General features: G+C 39.6%; 1 protein-coding gene across 2 annotated transcripts in view; it reads left to right on the forward strand.

Annotated features, from left to right (window-relative positions):
- Positions 1-16,726, forward strand: part of GTF3C3 (general transcription factor IIIC subunit 3) — a 34,454-nt gene extending 17,728 nt beyond the window's left edge. Inside the window, exons 19-20 of one of the 2 annotated variants that reach the window (XR_003573320.1) lie at positions 613-1,318; positions 16,715-16,726. Coding sequence is in view for 1 of the 2 variants with exons in the window: in XM_027902302.1 (XP_027758103.1) it covers positions 613-735 (123 nt within the window). In the remaining variant the exon portion in view is untranslated. Of the gene's footprint in view, positions 1-612; positions 1,356-16,714 lie in introns of those variants that run through there. The other variant, XM_027902302.1, reaches the window with a different exon arrangement.
- The last annotated feature ends 2,498 nt before the right edge of the window (positions 16,727-19,224 follow it).

Raw genomic sequence — 19,224 nt, forward strand, 5'->3', positions numbered from 1 at the left:
CACTCATGCTATAGAACAGTATGGTGGAGCAAAATGAATCGGTATTCATAATGCCTAAGTGCATCTGAGCCATGGTTTAGCTCTAATTGATCTGTACTGGATCCCAAGTGACATGTCATACATTTACAAGTCTGGTCTGAGAGAAAGTTTTTGCCTAGCCGTGGCATGGGTGGGTAGAAACATTACAAGTGTATTTAGAAAACAGGCAGAGTTGGTAAAGTAAGACCTGTGGCTGTTAGTCAGCCCTGGGAGTTCAAAGCAACAGTCTTGTGACCAGGTGAAAGGTACAGGCAGTATTCACATTCTGGTTGGAGGAACAAATGCTTTGCATATGAAGAGAAATCGAGATAGTACTTTCCTGGTTTATGAGGTGACTATCTAACTTACAGCTGATATTTTGAGTGTGTAATTTTGTAACTCTTTGGTGATCAACAACGGGATGTGGAAACCTGTTAAAGAGGGAGGCCACAAGAAATACTTCTTTAGTTTCCATACAGCTGAAAGCCTGTATTAACCACAAATACATAATTTGATTCTACTGTAATTGCTGCTCATATTTCAAGTATACTACCTATGTATATGGATAACTTTTTTTAATCATTACTTTTACAGGGAATAGAAACTGATCAGACAGACTTGAGAAGAGACACTGCTTTTAACTTGTCACTTATTTACCAGAGCAGTGGCAATACCAGAATGGCCCGGAAAATGTTGTACACCTACGCGGTTGTGTGACGAGGTTTGTGGCAGGTGGAGCTGATACCCTTTGTATTGACAATTATGCAGTGCTGGGGAAACTGGTTTTATGTACAGCTTTTTCTGTAGAGGGTCAGAGCGCTGGCTCGTGCTGGGTATGGCTTTGTGGACTTTTTCTGCTTCTGACGTGAAGTGAATCATGTGTGGATGGGAACTGTCCGTTCTGAGCATGGCACTGACACGCTCAGCTGTCTCCTCCTTTGGTGCACTGCTCTCTAATCTGATATTCAGTCTTGTATATAGAATCAAACAGTGAAAACTGAGGCCCAGTGAAGTTTGCTGCGTTTTTTTCCGGGGGAAAATGTACAATGTGCAGTATTACAACTAATTACCAGTGAGGTTGTTGAAGAAGCCACATTCACTGGTGATGAAGGTTTTTTAATGTGCAGCATTAAATTACTGTAATATAGGAGCAATGGGCTCATACTAATCCCTAGAGGATGAAGAACTCAGTATTTCAAGATCTTTAAATTATTCACAATTTTCTAGGAGTTCATATTCCTAGCAGTTGTTCTATTTGAAAGGGATTGATTTTTGTTTTACTGAAATTAATGTGACCTTTGTTCATTTGGACTTGTTAATAAAAATTGTGTTGTTAATGATGTTTAATTATTCTCAGCAAACATATATCCTACTGAATAGCATATAGCAAAAATAATATACAGCTTATTAATTCACATTCACTGCAAGTGGTCTGGGGTTTTCATTCTTCCTGACAGTAGCAGAGAAGCCAGATGCAGTGCTTTATCATAAATTAAAGGAGTGTATAGCTGTATGTATATACAGATATGGATATATGTTATGCCCTACAGCAAAAGAAGGCTGAAAATATTTCTCAGCATGGTGCTTTGCTGAATAGAAAACAAACTGTGCTATTTCCTGCCAGGCACTCGTGTTACTTAAAGTATCATAGCTACCTGGTGTTTGCTTTCAGCCCACTTTTACCCATATTTGTGTTCTGCAGTCATTTCACACAACTGCAATCAATGATTAAGAAACAAGTCTTGTGGAATTGCAGCAGTAACAGATTAGACTAGACAAGACTTCAGATAAAGCAAGGGACAAATAGATGCTGTAGGAATGTGGGCTCCCCAATAGAGAGTATTTTAAGTGGGCACAGCCCATGTGAACAGACCTGCTTAAGGAAAAGCTGGTCATAGAATAGTTTGTCTTGGAAGGGACCTTTAAAGGTCTTTAGCCCAAACCCACTGCAATGAGCAGGGACATCTTCAGCTAGGTGAGGTTGCTCAGAGCCCAGTACAGCCTGACCTTGAGTGTGTGGGAACAAATAGCAAAGCAGGAAAAGCTTGAATACAGCCATTACAATTTTGGGAAAGCTTTCATAACACTAGGAACAAGAGACTACTTAAATCATTGCCAACCTCACCTGTCATCATGTTGGGAATCTTCCTCAAGCCCCACTAAAATAATTAGTAACAGTTTCAATCAAACTGCTGATTGTCTTAAAAAATGAATCAGCTTTACAGAGTAGATAGATGCCAATTGATTTCTGACAGAACCAGCTTAACTGGGGCAAGCCTAAAGCCATATGGCATAGATCTACTTTTAAGCAGCACAATTTATTAAGCTCAGGTGTGTTTAGCTTTACTCGTGTGCTCAGCCACCCCTCGTTCTTTGGAACAGCCATTTGTTTTAAGGGGTATGAGGCTCTTCTGGAGGAGCAGCATGAGTTACTTCCAGTGTGTTCTTGGGCTAGGTTCCAGAGGTATGCAAGACTTTTCTCTCTACTAAACTAAACATAACTGTAAATAATTTAAATAAGTTCCACAAAAACTAGTGTCCTGGATTACAGATGAGGTGGTGAACAGCTCTGTTGAAGCAGGTGGAGGGCAACACCACATGTCCTGCAGCCGGGTTGTGTTGTTACCACGTGGAAGAATAGGCCGTGATGAATATGAGATGATCTTTGGTCTTGAAAACTTGTCCATGTAATAGTGATCTTCAGCATATTATGACATAGTCTTCTGCTCTGACTACTGTTTCCCCAGTTTGTTGTTCCACAGTAGGATAGGTTGAACAAATTCCTCTAATTCTTACGAAGGTAAGGTAATGTGTGGTGTACACACTTAATGAATTCCTTCTATGCTCCTAAAATAGCCCAAGGCCTATGTTCTCTCATGACCCAGATATCATCTACCATAATAAGCAACCAGTCCTGCCAGTTCCTCCCTACCCCTCACGTCAACATCCAGCCACAGGCACGTGACTTGGTATTCAGTAATTCACCTGAACCCTCTGCAATCCAGTCTTTGTTTTGATAGCACCTGCCAGGCCATAGTCTAAAGCTGGTAAAAGAAAATTGATGAAAGCAACCATATAGCATATCAACAGTATACCGTTTATAGAGATTAAAAAAAGAGAATAATTGTTTTGTTATAAATAGTAGCTTTATTATTAGCCTCTCAGTGTAAAGAACCCGAGTCAAAAAGACAAGCTGAGAGGTGAGGTAATTCAAGTGAGAGGTTGGTATTTAAACAAGTATTCCTAGGTGACCTGTGAGCACCTTTTATCTGCAGGTGAACTCAGCAATTCCCACCTATCTAATTGTCAATTCAAGTAAAGTTCCAGACTCTTCCTGCACCTGGATGCTAGCAGGGAGTCTCCTGACATTTGGTGATGCTCTCCCTGGGCTGGGAATCACCAGTCCAATGAGCTCATTTCCTGCACAGCTCACGTGAGCCTCTCCAGTGGTGAGCTGTAGGCCTGGTCTTTGCCCTGTGTGTTCAGGGAGATGTGAGTTGGGAAGCGCCTCTTGCTTTTTCTCCTGGGAGAAGATGCAGTGTTCCATGAAACTGATGACCCTTTGGGGAATCTTTGTCATTACTGAAGAAGAGATTGAAGTTTTGGCAGTTTAATACTGACCCCTCTAAGGAGCAAATTACACGGCTGAACAAGAACTAATTATGGAGAAGGCTGACGAACCTACACAAAGAAGGTAAGCATGGCTCTGGGAAGGGTATCTCTAAAGGGCATGGACAAGGGGAAGGTAAACCACTGACAGGGGAGTAAATGCAGAGGAAAATAGACTAGCTGCTTTCAGATGTGTATTTGGTTAATGAACAGCAACCAAGCATGAAGTACAGACAATACACCTTTTCTAAGAACAGAAACAGTGCCTTGAAGCTATCTTGTACCTGGAGTACTCTTTGCTGCTTCAATGTGTCCTTTGGCAAAAGAGGTAGAAACAAACTAAAGCAGAAGAGGGAGTCTGTTTTCCACCCCTGTGTAAGGAACTACAAATGAAAGTCTAGAAAACTGAAATCCTGACTGATGCTACTGAGTACCTCCCTGATCAATTTTCTTCGCTTCCCCATTTGAAATGAATGTTCTTGCTTTCTTTACCTCCTTTTTTGGAGCTGTTCTCTTCAGTGCTCTTTTGCTGGGGGTTTTTCACAACTTGTATCTGTAGGCTGTCAAACTTAGATGTGACCCATTGGTGACTTGCTGCTACTAGGCCAGTTGTGATCTAGACAGGACAGTGTAATTAGAACCTCAGAGAGAACACTGATTGCACACTGGGTTCCAGCATTTGAGCTCTGTGCAAGAGGGGTGAGAACAGCAGACCCTTCACATCCTTCTCCTGTATGCAGGGCTAGGAGCTCTCTGTGATGCCCTCCTGCATTGCTGTGAAGAGTTGCCCCTCTCTTACAGGGATAATGAAGTCAACACAGGTCTCTAACACAGCATAAAATACAGAGGCATTGGGAAGAAAGTGGATAAATATGGATGCTGAGTGCCACAAACTCCTCAGAAAGGTGAGGGAAGACTAATTGTGCCTGATGAATGCTGTAGGAATACTCTCTTGCTATTTAGGGTCTCTTTCTAATCATAGAACAATACTTGGACTGATAAGGAATATGTAAGGCCTGAGGCTGGGGCACCTTTATTACTTTTTTTCTTTTCATTTACTTTATGCTGGTTAGTACCTTGTAAACATTGAAACCCCTAGATTTTCACACCAAAATACTACACTAATCCACACACACTGTAATAATTGGGATATTGTGGAACAGTAGTGCAAGAATGAAGTGATACAAAGACAAATAATTCTCGGGGCAAGGGGTGGGGTGGGTGGTTTTACATAATGTCATATACAGTGACACAAGAGCAGCTGAGGTGGGCAGTTTACTTAGCCACAACACTGTTGTTTGGTTGGTTAACACAGATATCCTGAGCCTGATAAAACAACAGGCTGTGGGGGACAAAGGGTTTTTTTGCAAACCCCACTAAATTGAAGTGATTCACAGAAAAGATGAAACCTTTTTTAAAGTATGATAAATGCCACTTTGTTGAAAAGGCCACATATGCACCTGACTGTTCACCAGAGGGTTATAGCTGGGATTGAAGGGGTTACTTTGTGCAAATGCTAAATTTATATCTTGTTACTTTCAATGAATTACTATGTTGATGCTAACCTTTAGTGTTAGTCTCACCAGTCTCACCTGATATATATAGTGAATGTATGTTAAGTTGTCACTTGGGCTTTCTGGGGCAGGCACATTAAGATTTATAGGACTATCTTTTGGCTGAGTTCATGAAGTCTTTTTGCTACCTCTCTACAACAACCATAGATACTCTTTTTATTGCCTCCATTTCCTCAGTTCATATTCTGTCTCCTGGAAATTGTTGAGAGAAACAAAACTGGAATTTTTCAGGCTCCCTGGCTCTTACGTGGGAATTATTTCTACAGATGACTGCACATGGAGTGCAGTATAACAGGAGAGAGGGACAACAGGGAAAGCCACACAATTACTGTCCATCTATTCATCTTCTGTTGAGAACTTGAGCGAGGAGTTTCTAAGTAGGGTATCTATTGAAAAATGTGAGTACCTTTACCCTTACTGCATTAGCTTTACAGGCCAGGCATTGTCTGACTTGAGATCTTTGGCTTTCCAGCTTTTCTTTGTAACCGATCAAGAGCTTCTGCAGCTCTTCTACCTTCTGCTGCAACACCCTGTTAGCAAGGAAACTTCAGCCAGCTTGCAGGAGGATCCTTCAAGGGATTTCTTTACCCGGGGGAAAAACTGAGTTCACATTAACTGTAAGAATTAGTTCATCCTATACAGCAAGTAAAAAGCAGCACTCCCAGCTGATCTGCTGTATCTGGAGTAGGCTACAGCACCTGGTGTTTAGACTTTTCTTTAATCCCCTCCTAACAAAGGGGGAAAAGTGAATGCTGAGATCTGAGTAATACTAAGGTTATGCTGAGCTTTATGATCCAGTCCCCAAGAAACAAAACAGACTTCCAAACTAGGATTGTATCCCTGGAGACTGCTGTACTACCTGATTATCCTTTTGAAGTCACTGGAAGGGCAAATACCAGTGTGTAAATCTTAGCTACAAGGTCTGTAGTGTTAGGGAATACAGAGTGGTACTTGGAAAAGTCTGTCCACCACATGACAAAGTTCTATTTGTTGTAAATAAGTGAGGGACAACTCCATGGTGAATGGAAAAGAAGACAAATACTGGTTGAGAGCTGCTCTTGTTATGCTGGAAAAGCGTAAAGCAGACCCCTTTCTCTGGAAGTCATTCACTGAAATCTTTTAATTATATCCCTTCTCACCACAGCAGATTCTTGACAGGCAGCTTTCCTGGAAGCCTCTTGCTCAGTTTGAAACTGCTTCTTCAGAGACTCTTAAGTGTTCAGAATATACATTTTCCTCAGTCTTTCTTTTTCCATTAACTTTTCCCTTTGAAGAGAAGAACCAAATTCAGTTACATTTCTGTTCAACATGCTTTATTTCTTAAGCACAAGAATAGGAAAGCTAATTCTATTGTAAATACTTTTGTCTTGGATATACTCACTGCATCCTTACTATTTAAAGATTGGAATGTGTTTTCTAATATTTTATATTCCATTTATTTAAAAGGTGGTTCAAAATAGTTACATTTTGGAAAAATCACTTTGGGACAACTTAGTTTCCTTCAGGAAATTAAATAGCTAAGCCTGCTCAGACAGGAGATTGAGGCCACAGCTACACTTAAGTTTGAGATTTTACTTTCTGGTGTTCAGTTTTGGGTGGGGAATTTAAACAACTGTCCCATGCCTCCTTGCTCTAGCTACTGTAGGCCACTTCAGAGTAGAAGTGGTATTTGCTATCCTCATGAAAAAGCTGTTTGTACCAGTACTGCAATGACCCTGGATAAGCAGTTGGTAGAGGTAGTTTGCTTTCAGAAGATTTTGTAGTGGGAAAGTGAGAAATCCTCATTTTCACGTAGGAAGCCTGCACAGTGCCTTCTCAAGGGGGTTACATGGTTTTTATCCTCCTGCAGTTCAGAGGGGGGTTGCAGAGAGCTGTGTTATCTCTCTCTCTCCTGTGCCAGAGAGAAATAGCTTAGCAGACATGAATGAAGGCCTTGGGAAGGTGGGGGAGAAACAGAGAGGATAAAGAGGCCCTGAGAGAGCGAGAACTTGCCTTTTTCCCCCTGGCCTGGTGTGTAAATGGCTCTGTTCGGTATTTTGTAAGTTTCTCATGTTCTGGCCTTCTTGATCAACTTTCCCAATTCTTTCCACTGCTGTGGCATTTCTGGGGGTACCTGCATAATCTTAATTTACACAGTTCCTCGCTGCTGCAGAGTAGGTGGAGGGGTTATTATGGGAATGAGTGAAAGAGCCCATTTCCGTGCCTCTGCACGAATCTATCATGCTGCTGGCTCAGCATACAATCAGAAGTGATACTCATAGATAAGTAAAGCCATAAAGCTCTGATATTAGTGCAAAGGCATGTTTCTCCTCAACCATCATGTCATGGATCTGTCTTACCTGCAGACCATCAGCTGTTAATGCTCAGTTTCCTATCCGCCAATACTGAGTCTGGATCACCTTGCTCAAAAGCATTACAAGATAGCTTTGGTATCTGAGAAGCAAGGGGAGTCTCTAAAGAGTATTTACTGTTATGAATTCGTTCTTGCTTGTAAACAGAAGTCTCAGTGCAGTTACTTGAACTTACAGCTTTGAAGAGCAAACTTGAGACAGGGCAGAGTCCACTTCAGTCTTACACCTACAAGCTTGGTTTCCCTGCCCAGAATAACACATCCTTTCTCTGTACTTCTGTTTAGTAAGACTGAGTGAACAGACTGAAACAGAATTACTATCTGCCTCCCAAAAATGTAGCTAGATAAATACTATCTGCAATTATTCTCTACTGGGACATAATAATATTGAATCCTGGGAACTGCCTTTATAGTCATGTAAAGTGTGTGTTTTCTAGTCTGAATATATGCAAATATATTCAGTTTGAGTGAAAACCAGCTGTGTTCAGCTGAGCTTCCATAGTTTTTTTTTGTGGATTTGCTGAAAACAGGTTCTGACTAGTTCTGCAGACTAGAGTGCTACAGATAGCATTAAACATATGCTCTGTTCTTTAGGAAAATACATTAGTATGTCTAAGGGGTATGAAGTTGAAATTCTCTTTCTCCTGAGTGTGTTTGGTCTCTGTACGGTGCATTTGCCACGCTCAGTATTCTCTAAACCTGCATCCACAGTTCTTTCTCCAGCTTTTGCACTTTAGTCTTAGAGGAAAGAGATATGACAAAATAGCTTTCTTATAGTTCAGAAACAGCAAAGCATTAGTTTAGGTGGAACAGAGAAGCAGAGTGACAATGCCTCTTTGCCACTACTGTCCCAAATTCTGTGACACAAGTCACAGTGAAGTAAAACTTTACTTTCAGCTTATTTTTCATTACCACCCTGGTTTGCCTTCCTCCTTATTACTCTGATCTTTTTATAAAGTTTTTCAAGTTTCTAATCTTTCAAGCACTTTCTACCCATCTCTTTTGTTTTAATGCCCCCTGGTGGCTCTTAGCCATTCTACTCTTTTCACACATTAAGCAACTATCCCAAACCCTAGAGGGTGCTGCATCAACAGCATCTTGTCACCTAATGGCACTGTGAGCAGAATCAAAGATGATTTTGATACACAACTCTCTTAATATATGTGCTTGACACTACACTAAGTAGAGAAGATAAATAAGCACTTCCCTCCAAAAAAAATAGAGCTCAGGTTAAACAGCTTTACCTTAGATGAACATAAAAAAGAAGTTTCCTTTTTGAGCTGCAGAGAGACACCTGGAGTTTTCCTTTGTCACAGAACAGCTTATTCTTGCAGTCAGGCCGCTCTGCCATCACCTGTTGCACCTGTTGCTGGGCACACTGAGGAAAAAGTAGCAGATGTCACCACCTTATAAGAAAAAAAAAAGACAACATATTTTCAATTAGGTGAAAAACCAAAACAGATTAAAAAACCCCAAATTATCCAAATGGCATAAATTCATCCAAGACAGTTAATTTCTAGGAGCAGGTGCTCAAATTAGTACAATTGTCCAGATGGCCATAAGAAGGACACTGTCCTAAAGGCACAGCCAGCAGAAATAGAGAGCTGAAAGAAGCCTTTGACAACAGGGAACAGAGAAGCATAAAATAACTAGAAGAATAAGAAGGCATAGAGAGAATTAAAATAACAGTAAAGAATACAAAAAAGCACAACTCTTTAATGTTCTGAATGCTCTATTGATTAATATAGCTGAAGGAATTTGACAAAGGAGTTCTGTGTCAAACAGAAAACAAGGTTTTGGTGTGTTACAGCCTGACTACTGAAGAAATGTTACTTTGGTTATCAAATAACACATTCAAAAGTTGTTTCAGTTAATTCTTCTTTAGCATCATGTTAGGACCTTATCAACAGCTAAGTGTTTCTTAGGATCTCCAATGTATGAAACTGGTCATTACATCCAAAACTGTAAAAAACCAAAAAACAAAAATAAAATAATAAAATAAACAAACAAACAAACATCAACAACTACAAACACCCAAAAAACCCCTGCACTGGTAGCACAGTATTACTAAGCTTTTTACTCAACTTTTCTGGAACCAGTCAAGCATCCTGATCCAGGTGACCGAGACTAGTGTGAAATAATGGACTGGGAAAAGTTAAAATTAGGAGTGAAGTCCCAAGTGCAGTGTTGTCCTGAAAAGGCATAAAATTGTTGTAGATACGTTATGCACGTAAGCTGTATGTGTATGTACAGATATACAGGCTGTGTCCCTGTACTAGAAAATGGAATGGAGTCATGGGGTTATAATGACATACCTGAATGTCTAGTACCTCAAGTTCTATACAGCCCTCTAAGCTCCTCCCACAGAGGTGTCTAAACAAATGGAGTAGCATTTGCAATATCTAATTCTTTGGTGGTTTTTTTTCCTCGCTTTGACCGGTCACTTTGCATGAAAGACAGATACTTGAAGAAGCACCTTGATTCCTGCTACAGTTAGTCAGCAGCCAGGTCATCAGTTATCTGCTTCATTAGTGGTTTACCTGCTCATGGACAAATGCATCCAGGCAGTGCAATAGCCTCTTGTTCTCTTCCACTAGTGTTTGCAAAGTGAATTCCACTGAAGCCATTTCCAGCTACAAACAAGAAAATCCAGCTCTAATTGTAACACTTCAAGATTTCCACAGTCACAATACATGGAGAGCACAAAACCTCAGCACTGCACAGGGATGAGGTATGAGGCTCTCCTCTTTCAGGGAGCTCTTCTGCAGCAGTGAAATACCAGAAAAACTTAAATTCCTGAAAAACTGAAAAGGTTTTGAGAACTCTACATATGAAAGCTAGGATGTGCTTAAGTAATGAAGGTAAGAGAATTACAAATCTCAAATATTTTTATTCTTGATTTCCTAAGTAATTTTTTGTTCAATGGATGGAAGCACAGATTCTGATTATTAAAAAGTGTTTGCTCTTACTGACAACAATGTATATCACAAATTCCTTTTTCCAGCTGAGTATACTTTCTGTTTAACTATGAACATACTTAAAACCAAGTATGTTAATACTTGAAGCTATGATAAGATTAGAATCTTTTGTACCTTGGATGCAGTTGAAATCTCCAGAGCAGTACTCAGTCTCTGAACTTCTCTTGCTTTTATTCAGCCTCTTTATATCACTTTGGTGTCAGTGCAACTTCACTGCTGCTTGCTGTACAACCTTCAGTTCTTGCAAATGCTCCTCATGAATTGCATTCAGATGCTGCTCCGAGCAGGCTACCAAAAGGAAAAGGCATAAAACTTTGACAGAAAAGGTATATGGAGGGACAGCAAAGAGCAAAGTGGTAAAAAACCTCTATTTTTCACTACCTACATTCTTTGGATTTGGGTCTTTTTCTGTCTGCAGCTGGAAGATGTTAAATTTCAGTGTCTATACAACACTCTCTAGCTGGCATGTTCAGTTCAGCAGTGTTTTACAGTTTGTTCACAGTGTATTTTCTCCCACAGATGGTACCCTGGCCTCCACAGGGATAATGGATGGTTAACTAGCAGGTGTTTCTGAGGTCTCTGACTGGAAATCCTGTTTAACTTGCTCTAGGTGAAGTTGCCTTGGTCCGGGTGGGGGAGGGATTTGGACTAAATGATCTCCAGAGTTCCCTTCCAACCCTAACATTTCTGTGATCCTGTGAAGTAGTTGAGGCTGAAAAGGAGAAAAGAGTGACCTACGCTGTGTATACAGACCTACCTGACACTGCACATATGCATGACAGGTGCAGTTAGAATAGACATTGCATTTCATAGAGCTGGAAGGTTCCTTGTGACCCTAGGTTGCTGTAGACTGTTCTTGCTGACTCTGCCAGTGCAGCTGCCAGCTGGAGAGAAGAGCAAAGCCTGGCATATACATGCAAAGAGGAAAAAGATGAGGAAAATCAAGAAAAGTGTGAGCTCTCCAAGAAGAAAAAGCTTACCCTGCTTTCTCCCTACCTCTGCCCATTGACGCCAAGTGCTTCCAGGTCTCACAGCAGTGTGCTGGTTTCCTTTTCCACCACTCTTATCCTCACCTGGACCTCCATTCTTGTCCCAAAATAGGTTCTCTCACCCAGTGTACAAGAGGCAAATCCACACACAGCCTTGAGGTATTTGATTTATTTACAGTTCTGGGCAGAAAGGGGTGCTGGGTGGCAAATCCACAAAGCCAGCATGATGACTGCCAAAACTTTTCACTGTCTATACATTTTAGCAAACAAAAACATCAGTGTCCATTGGCTACCAGTTACCTAGTTCTCCTATTGATTAGTATTCTATCTTCTATTGGTTTATGATTCTCTTGCTTCTCATGCTAATTAGTCCTCATGCTCGATCTTTCTCTTCTTTGGAGTCAGTGGCCCGTGAGTTGGTGGTTGCCATCTCCCACTGCCAGAATTACCTGTTACCCCTTGAGAGCTGATTCAGCACAGTTGCTGAGGTGGTTTCATCAGTTTCTTCCTTATCTCAGGGGTTCTGACAAAGGTTCTTGTGGCCTGTAAATTCTGCATTCTTTATGTCCACTATGATTGGTATATGAACTTTAAGTTCATGCTAGATCTGAGATCACTGAAACATGTTGAGCCCTAAACCTTAACAAGGCAGTTCTACCCACAAGTAATTTACTGACACCTGGACATCACTTAGATCTCACTTGCTGGCTGTTGTCTGCTTAATGGATTAAATCTCCCTTCTTGTTGATTAGGCTTGAAAGTATACAAAGACCAAACATCAAAGAATGTTCCTTATTAAGAAAAGTTTTACAAATTCCACATTTTGCTACACCATGAGGGCCGTGGCTGAGATAGCCCCTCCCCACCCCCAGGGGCAGCTCTGCAGGTGCCCCTGGAGCCCTTCCGTGGGGCATGAATGAGGTGTCACTTCCTTCTACCCACAAGAAAACCCCAAAGATCAGAGTGTTTGAAGGGCTGTAACGCCACCTTGCAGGTGTAAAGGCTCAAACCTCCATAAGGAGGCTGCGCTCTAGGATCACGCTAACCTGCAGGTAATGCTTGTTCTCACATGTGGTGAATGTGTGGCATATCAAATGATATGCAAGGGGGCAGGGGGGGTTGGCTTCAAACTGAAAGAGAACAGTTTTGGACTGAATATTAGGAAGAAAACTTCACTGTGAGGCTGGTGAGGCCCTGGCACAGGTTACCCAGAGAAGCTGTGGATGCCCCATCCATGGAAGTGTTCAAGGCGCCAGGCTGAATGGAGCTCTGAACAACCTGGTCTAGTGGAAGCTGTCCCTGCCTATAGCAGGGGGATTGGAAGTAGATGATCTTTGATGTCCCTTCCAACCCAAACCATTCTATGGTTCTATGATAAGTTCACTTCACTTAAGCAAGTGTGGTATTTTATACGTAAAGGGCTGGCAGTGATTTAACACAGATCAGCAATTTTAGTGAGTTACACTCTCTCCACCGTGCATCCCAGGGGTTGATCTTTTAAAAATGTGCCCCTTGGTTACTTAGTTTCATTTTTTATGCAGAGAAGGAAACTTTGTAGCCTCCTGGTTAGAACATCCAGCTGTGAACTTGGAAATGCAGTCTAAATCAGGCAGCAAATAATGATGCTACAACATTAGGCATTAGATGTTCAGGGCACTCAAGCAAAGGTGTTTAAGGTGTCCATACTAGAACTGGAATCTCCTTTGCAGCTCATCTGGTTCCTGAGGGACCTCTGTGTATGACTCAACTCTTCCCATCCATTGGACAGGGACCGTGAGCAACTAATTCCCAGCTCAGGGGTTTGTTCAAGATCTGGCATCACTGTCATGCAGTGTGACAACATCAAAGTACCTTTCAACAACCCATCTCTTGGGCCCAGCTTTTCGTGGAGCTTTTAATATGCTGAGGTAATACTGTTGATATAATATGTGTTTGGAGTGAACTGGTTTGTAGGGCATGTTGAGAGGCTATAATTAAATACATATCTGGAAGTAAAAAAGTGGATTTTTTGAAAAATTTGAAATCTCTCTGTAGATGGCAGCAGAGAGGAATGATATTTATTGGAACTTCTAAATGTGGTGACTATGCATTTTATAATTTGTGCAACTGCAGCTGGTGGCTCCCCATTAATGCTGAGATTTTTTGCATTTTACTGATGATTATAATTATTTTAATTTAAGGATCTTTTGGCAAGACTGTTTCATTTTGGAAGAAGGTTTGGAGCTCCTCTCAGCAAAGAGAGTGACACTGCAGGCAGGGCAACACCGCATTTGTTCGATGCTGTGTATGTAATAAAAAGATCCTCAACTGATGTAAGGATGTCATTGCTCCACTTGAGAATTTGCTCCAGGAAGCCTTTTCCTGGGGGATGTTGCTAGGAGGCTTGTGAAGAAACGTAGGATGTGAGGGAATATAAAGATCACTTGGGAAAGAGATTAAAAAGATAAATTAAGTAACTCTTAAATTTCTCACCTAAGGAAGGGATGCATAAATAACCCTGAATATTAAGAATATAGTTGTTTTTATTGTATAGTTCCTTGATAAGTACTGGTGTTGTATTTAGGCTGTTCTTTAATCAGAGGATATTCACGCAACAATGTAGGGGTGCCTAGTTTATGCAGTAAAATAATACGTATAGGAAGTGAGAACATAAAAGAGCAACTGATATGTAGGTCAAATGGAAACTGTATTTGAGACATCCTTTCTTGAGCTGAGGTAGGGTAATGGTATTTGACAGAAAGATAACTAATTCTGAAAGCACCTTATAAATTTTGAAACAAACAGATCAAATGCTATTCTTAACTTAGTTTGCATTAAGAAAACTGCTTGATCTGAGCTTTTTGTTCACATTCTTTATTTTACTTTTTGAAGCTGGTGTATAGTTTGGTAAGAGTGACTTCATACTAAAAAAAAAAGGAGTAAAACATTCATCAAACTCTCTGTAGCGTGTGTTCCATGGGAAACTTTTAAGGTGACGGTGATCAAAGAAATGAGCATTGAAAGCTGAAGTTAAACAATTAGATGTTCTTTTCTGCTGCAAAATTTCTGCCCAAGAGTTTCACAGGAGTCTTCAAGATAAGCCAAAATAGTAATGTTTTTAATGTCGTTTATACGGCGATAGGAGATGGGGCAGGCAGGTGCATTATGATGACAGCCCACTGACTTTTTTCCTCAAATCAGCATCATTTCCTCTATGCTTTGCCACCTACATAGCTATGTGATGGAATTATCGCTGCTGCACAGGTTTGCAAGCTAAATGGGGACAGAAGAATATTTTGGTTTGTAGTTAAGAACACAGCTGTACTTCTGCTTCTTACTAAAGCACCTGTGCTTTGTGTGACGTGTACAGCACCCACATGTCTTACTAAAGCTTTCATTATATTTATTATATTAAATTATATATATTTTATATATGAAAATCAGATAATTCATATAATGTTTTTATTTCAGCAATGTTATGGCTCCAGGGTTTTTTTTTTTATATTGTCTCTAATTACATTTTTAGTCTGATTTAAAATTTTTGGGGGAATGGACTTTTCCTTGGGAAGTTTTTCCATATTCCAGTATAGCTCACTGCTTAAAGTGCTTCTACATTTTCCTTTCTTGTAATGATGTTTTTCTTAGTTACAACCTTTTTACTATTCTGATGATTTCTTTTAATTTCTACTTAGATTTGCCATGAATTTGTAGATAATTAAGTGCTACAACTGTCATTAGTTAACAAAGTTTTGTTCAAGCACATGTAAAATACTTTCCTTCAGTTTCATTGATCTTTCTTGAATTCCTTCTGCTGTTTTGAGGTAGAACTGAAGTCTTTGTTCAAGGTGTAGTCTGAGCTGCCAGCACTTCTGCAGTGCTTGGCTTTAGAATTCTTTTCATCTCACTCAATTACTTGCTTATGCAGAGTGTTTTGATATGAAGGTGAATCAGAGAGCAAACACTAGTACAGATATCTCATATTTTGGATTCCTTAGATAGGATGAAAGATTGCTGCAGCAGTAGGTGGAACTTGCAAGTTTGAATTGAGAGGCGGGATAAATCAAATTGCTACACTGAATCAGTTTGGCAGGTTGGCACTCTGCAAAGGAAGATAATTTGTAGGAGTAAGAGCCTCAACTCTGTTCTACTGCTGCTGTAACTCTGCTTTCTCTGAACGTTGTTTCAGTTAGTTTGTCTCGTTCTTCTAAATTGCCCTTTTTTATTGCATCAGGTACAAGTTGTAGAAATTTAAGCTGAAAATTTACCTTTCAGAACCCTTTGTGCTTTTTCTTTATCCTATCTGCTATTTTTTAAATTAATGACGTTGACTTCTGAGTTTGCTTGGCCCATGTTGCCTGACTCCAACATACTTGCACAAGCACATATGTGGGGTTTTAATTTACTCTCATCACTTGCACACTGAGAAGGGTATAAACAAGTATATGCTGAAATCACTGTTCTTTGATCCATCCTTAAAACTCTCCTACACTGTTATGTCTGCAAAACTTAGTGAGCATTCAGGTTATCAGTGTTTCTGCCACTGTGATGGCTTTTTGGCTGTAAGTCTGCATTTTGTGCTACCCAGTTTGTTTGCATCAGCCTGTTCTTTGTAGCGAGATGTTAGACCTTTGGGAAAGCTGGAGACCAACTTTTGAGCGAAGTGTCATGTGGAGATCATCCCTGGCTTAGGGTTATTAGCTGCTGTAGAGTTTTAAGTAAGTATATTAGATATTTTACATAATAATATAGCATTATAAGTATTCTATGTAATATATTTTTCCTCCTTATGCTTATGGAAATATAATATATATCATCCTTATTTTTTTATACAAGAGAAAGAAAAATGTTTTGTTTTTATCTCTCTGTGCTTTACCTGCCTCTGATCTGCAATCCTTTTTCCCTCCTCCCGGTTTTTTGTAGTGAGCTAATACAATATTTCTTCAGTTTGAGAGCTTTGTCTTGTACTAGGAGGGATCTTTAGAATGACAAACAAAGATGTCATGCTGAGAACTGAGTTTAAGAACTAGGATAAACCCATCAGATTTTGTATGAAGGCTCATGTCTTTAAAGAGAAACATGCAAAGAGATGATTATGTGTGTATATACATATGTGCAGAAAATATAGTAATAAATTTGTATCTAAGTTATTACTTAACTAAATCTTCACAGTTATTGAATTACTAGGTACTTTTCTATCTTACTGCTTTCTCCTAGAAGATTCTTCTTCTGTGTGCTGTTGAGCCAAGACTGAAAGCTTTAAACAAAAGAAGTCTTGAACTTTGGATATGTATAAATACAGATCTCATTGATTCTCACATGTAGTTTATCTTCACAGTAAACACCAGTAAGTGTAGCTCAGAACACTGTCAGAAACATTTGAAATATAAATACAAGCTCTGCAGCTTCAGTCTGTCTTTACTTTGTAAGGACATAGGAGGGCCCTGGTTAAAATGTTTCTCCTGCTTTTATTTTCCTTTCAGTGTCTTACAATTTCAGTAAATAATCAGTTAACATGCTGTATGCATCATGTGCAGTGTTCTGGCTCTGAACGTTCGTATTCTCTAAAAAACAGAGGATGTCAGTCTTTTCTGCACAATTTTGTGAACAAAATAAATAACATTATTTTCAGACTTCATTGCAATGGATATTCCAGTAGATAACGTGAATACTTCTGGTGTGTAAATGCATATATGAGAAGTGTTGAACACATGCACAAAAATTAGCATTTTATCTGGATTCTATTAATTCACTCGAAGAAGGGTCTGATAAGGTGGCAATTTAAGTGGTATATTGATTCTGAATCAGAACGCTCACTTTTGGAAATCAGGAAACAGACTATAAAGCACTAGACCAAGGGACAATCAATATCTGGAAATTGTGTCAATTTGCTGTCCAACTCTTCTCTGAAAAGTCTGCAAAATATGAGATGGCATCTGCTCCTTTAGGAGTATAAAGAAGTCCTGTTGCTTTAAATGAAAATGTTTCTATGGTGCTCAGGTTTACTTCAGTAAGTGCAATGATTTACCATTTTTAGTTTCTGTGTGCGTTAATAGGAAAGTAGAAGCACAAGAAATAATGACAACACTTTTCACTCCGAGATATGGAAGTGGAATCAGCTTCCACCTCAATTAGTTCATGTCAGCTTATCAGACCAGCTTCATATCTTCAGGGGTTTGGCTTTCAAAACCTAATGTGGCACCAGATATTCTTTTGTTTTTACCTTTCAGAGACAAGTACCCCCTTCTCAGGCACTGAACTAAAAGAATACAGCATTAAAGTATAATCAAAATGTCATTGTATATGATAAGTTCATGCATAAATTTCAACAGATTTAAAGACATATGACGAGTCTAAATGAAACCTAAAGGAGTCAAACATAATAATAAGCCCTGCAGTGACAGAAATGTTTGTCATTATTTCAGTTGTCGGTATTTGCAGCTCTTTCACTGGAATCAAATGAAATTATACCGGAACATTTGGTGCACTTAGATTATAGAACAGTGACCTGCACTCCTGCTGAGAAAAAATATTTCATGTAAGCAGATTATAGTGGATTCTGCTAGGTGTTTGAATCCCTTTTAAACAGATTGTCTTTAGTACTCCTACAAACAATAACATTCCTTCTTCAACAGTGTGAAACAATTGCATACATTTTGTGAAAATGAAAGGAAAAATCTGTTCTTTATAGAGTTCTGTCTTTTCTCATGTTTTAGGAGCTGGCAGTGGATACACTGATTTTTAATCTAGGAAAAACATTGCAAGAATGCAACAAGATTTATAATAGCTTTTATTGTTTTCATATTATGACTTTCTTTATGTTATGGCTGAAAATCTCCAGTCAGAGTAAGTAATAACACAGTAATAGCAATGCTCTTAGTAATATTTTTTTTCCCATTTTTAAATTCAAAAATTGAAAGCCGTAAATCCTATTGAAGTGCTTTTTATAAAACAGAATTAAATTCTGAGTAAGGGTTTGCCTCTTGCCTTAACACCACTGACACATAAGCTTAATGTATCTGCTGGCCTATTTTTGAAGAGTCTCTAAGGGTAAGACACTGACGTGACAGAAGAGGTAAATGACTATTGTGTTTACTGGAAGAATGACTTCTCCTTCAGAACAAGAGAATGGCAAAGCAGGAGAGCCCCATCAGGCAGTAAGATAACTAACCTCAGATTTAAACCAGAGACGCACAGCAAGCGAAGACATCACACAAGATACATTAAATTTTAATTAATGTTTTATGCTTGAATTCAGGAATTGTTTATGTAGTCCTTAAGAGGAACGTTTTCTTTCTGGATATAATCAAAAGTCAGCATGTATTTCTGGGAGGGATTTTACCTTATTAAATACTAAACCTGCATTCTGTACCCTTTGAAGTGCTGTCCTATTTTTATGTGAATAACCAGAGACTGCTGCATAGCTTTGGTGAGCGTGGCCCAAATCCTGGGATCTGCAGGCTGACATGTGCTGTAAATTACCACATGCATGCAGAGAAGGAGAATACAGCTTGCCCTTTTTCACCTCAAATTCTTGTGTCCACCTTGTACACAAATAATTTGTCAGTGGGAGGGAAAGTGTCACTTATCTGCTTCAAATTTGTGGTGGGCCAATGGGAACTGAACCACAGGACTGGGAGATTTGAGCCTTGATTTGTGACAGCAGTAGGAAAAACGAGGAGGAGCATTAACCTCCACTGTTAGCATCCATTTTGCGTGGGGGTCCTTGT

The sequence above is a fragment of the Empidonax traillii genome, unplaced genomic scaffold, assembly GCF_003031625.1.
Source record: "Empidonax traillii isolate 1590-97213 ecotype Southwest subspecies unplaced genomic scaffold, ASM303162v1 scaffold861:size261962, whole genome shotgun sequence".
NCBI classification, from domain to species: Eukaryota; Metazoa; Chordata; class Aves; order Passeriformes; family Tyrannidae; genus Empidonax; species Empidonax traillii.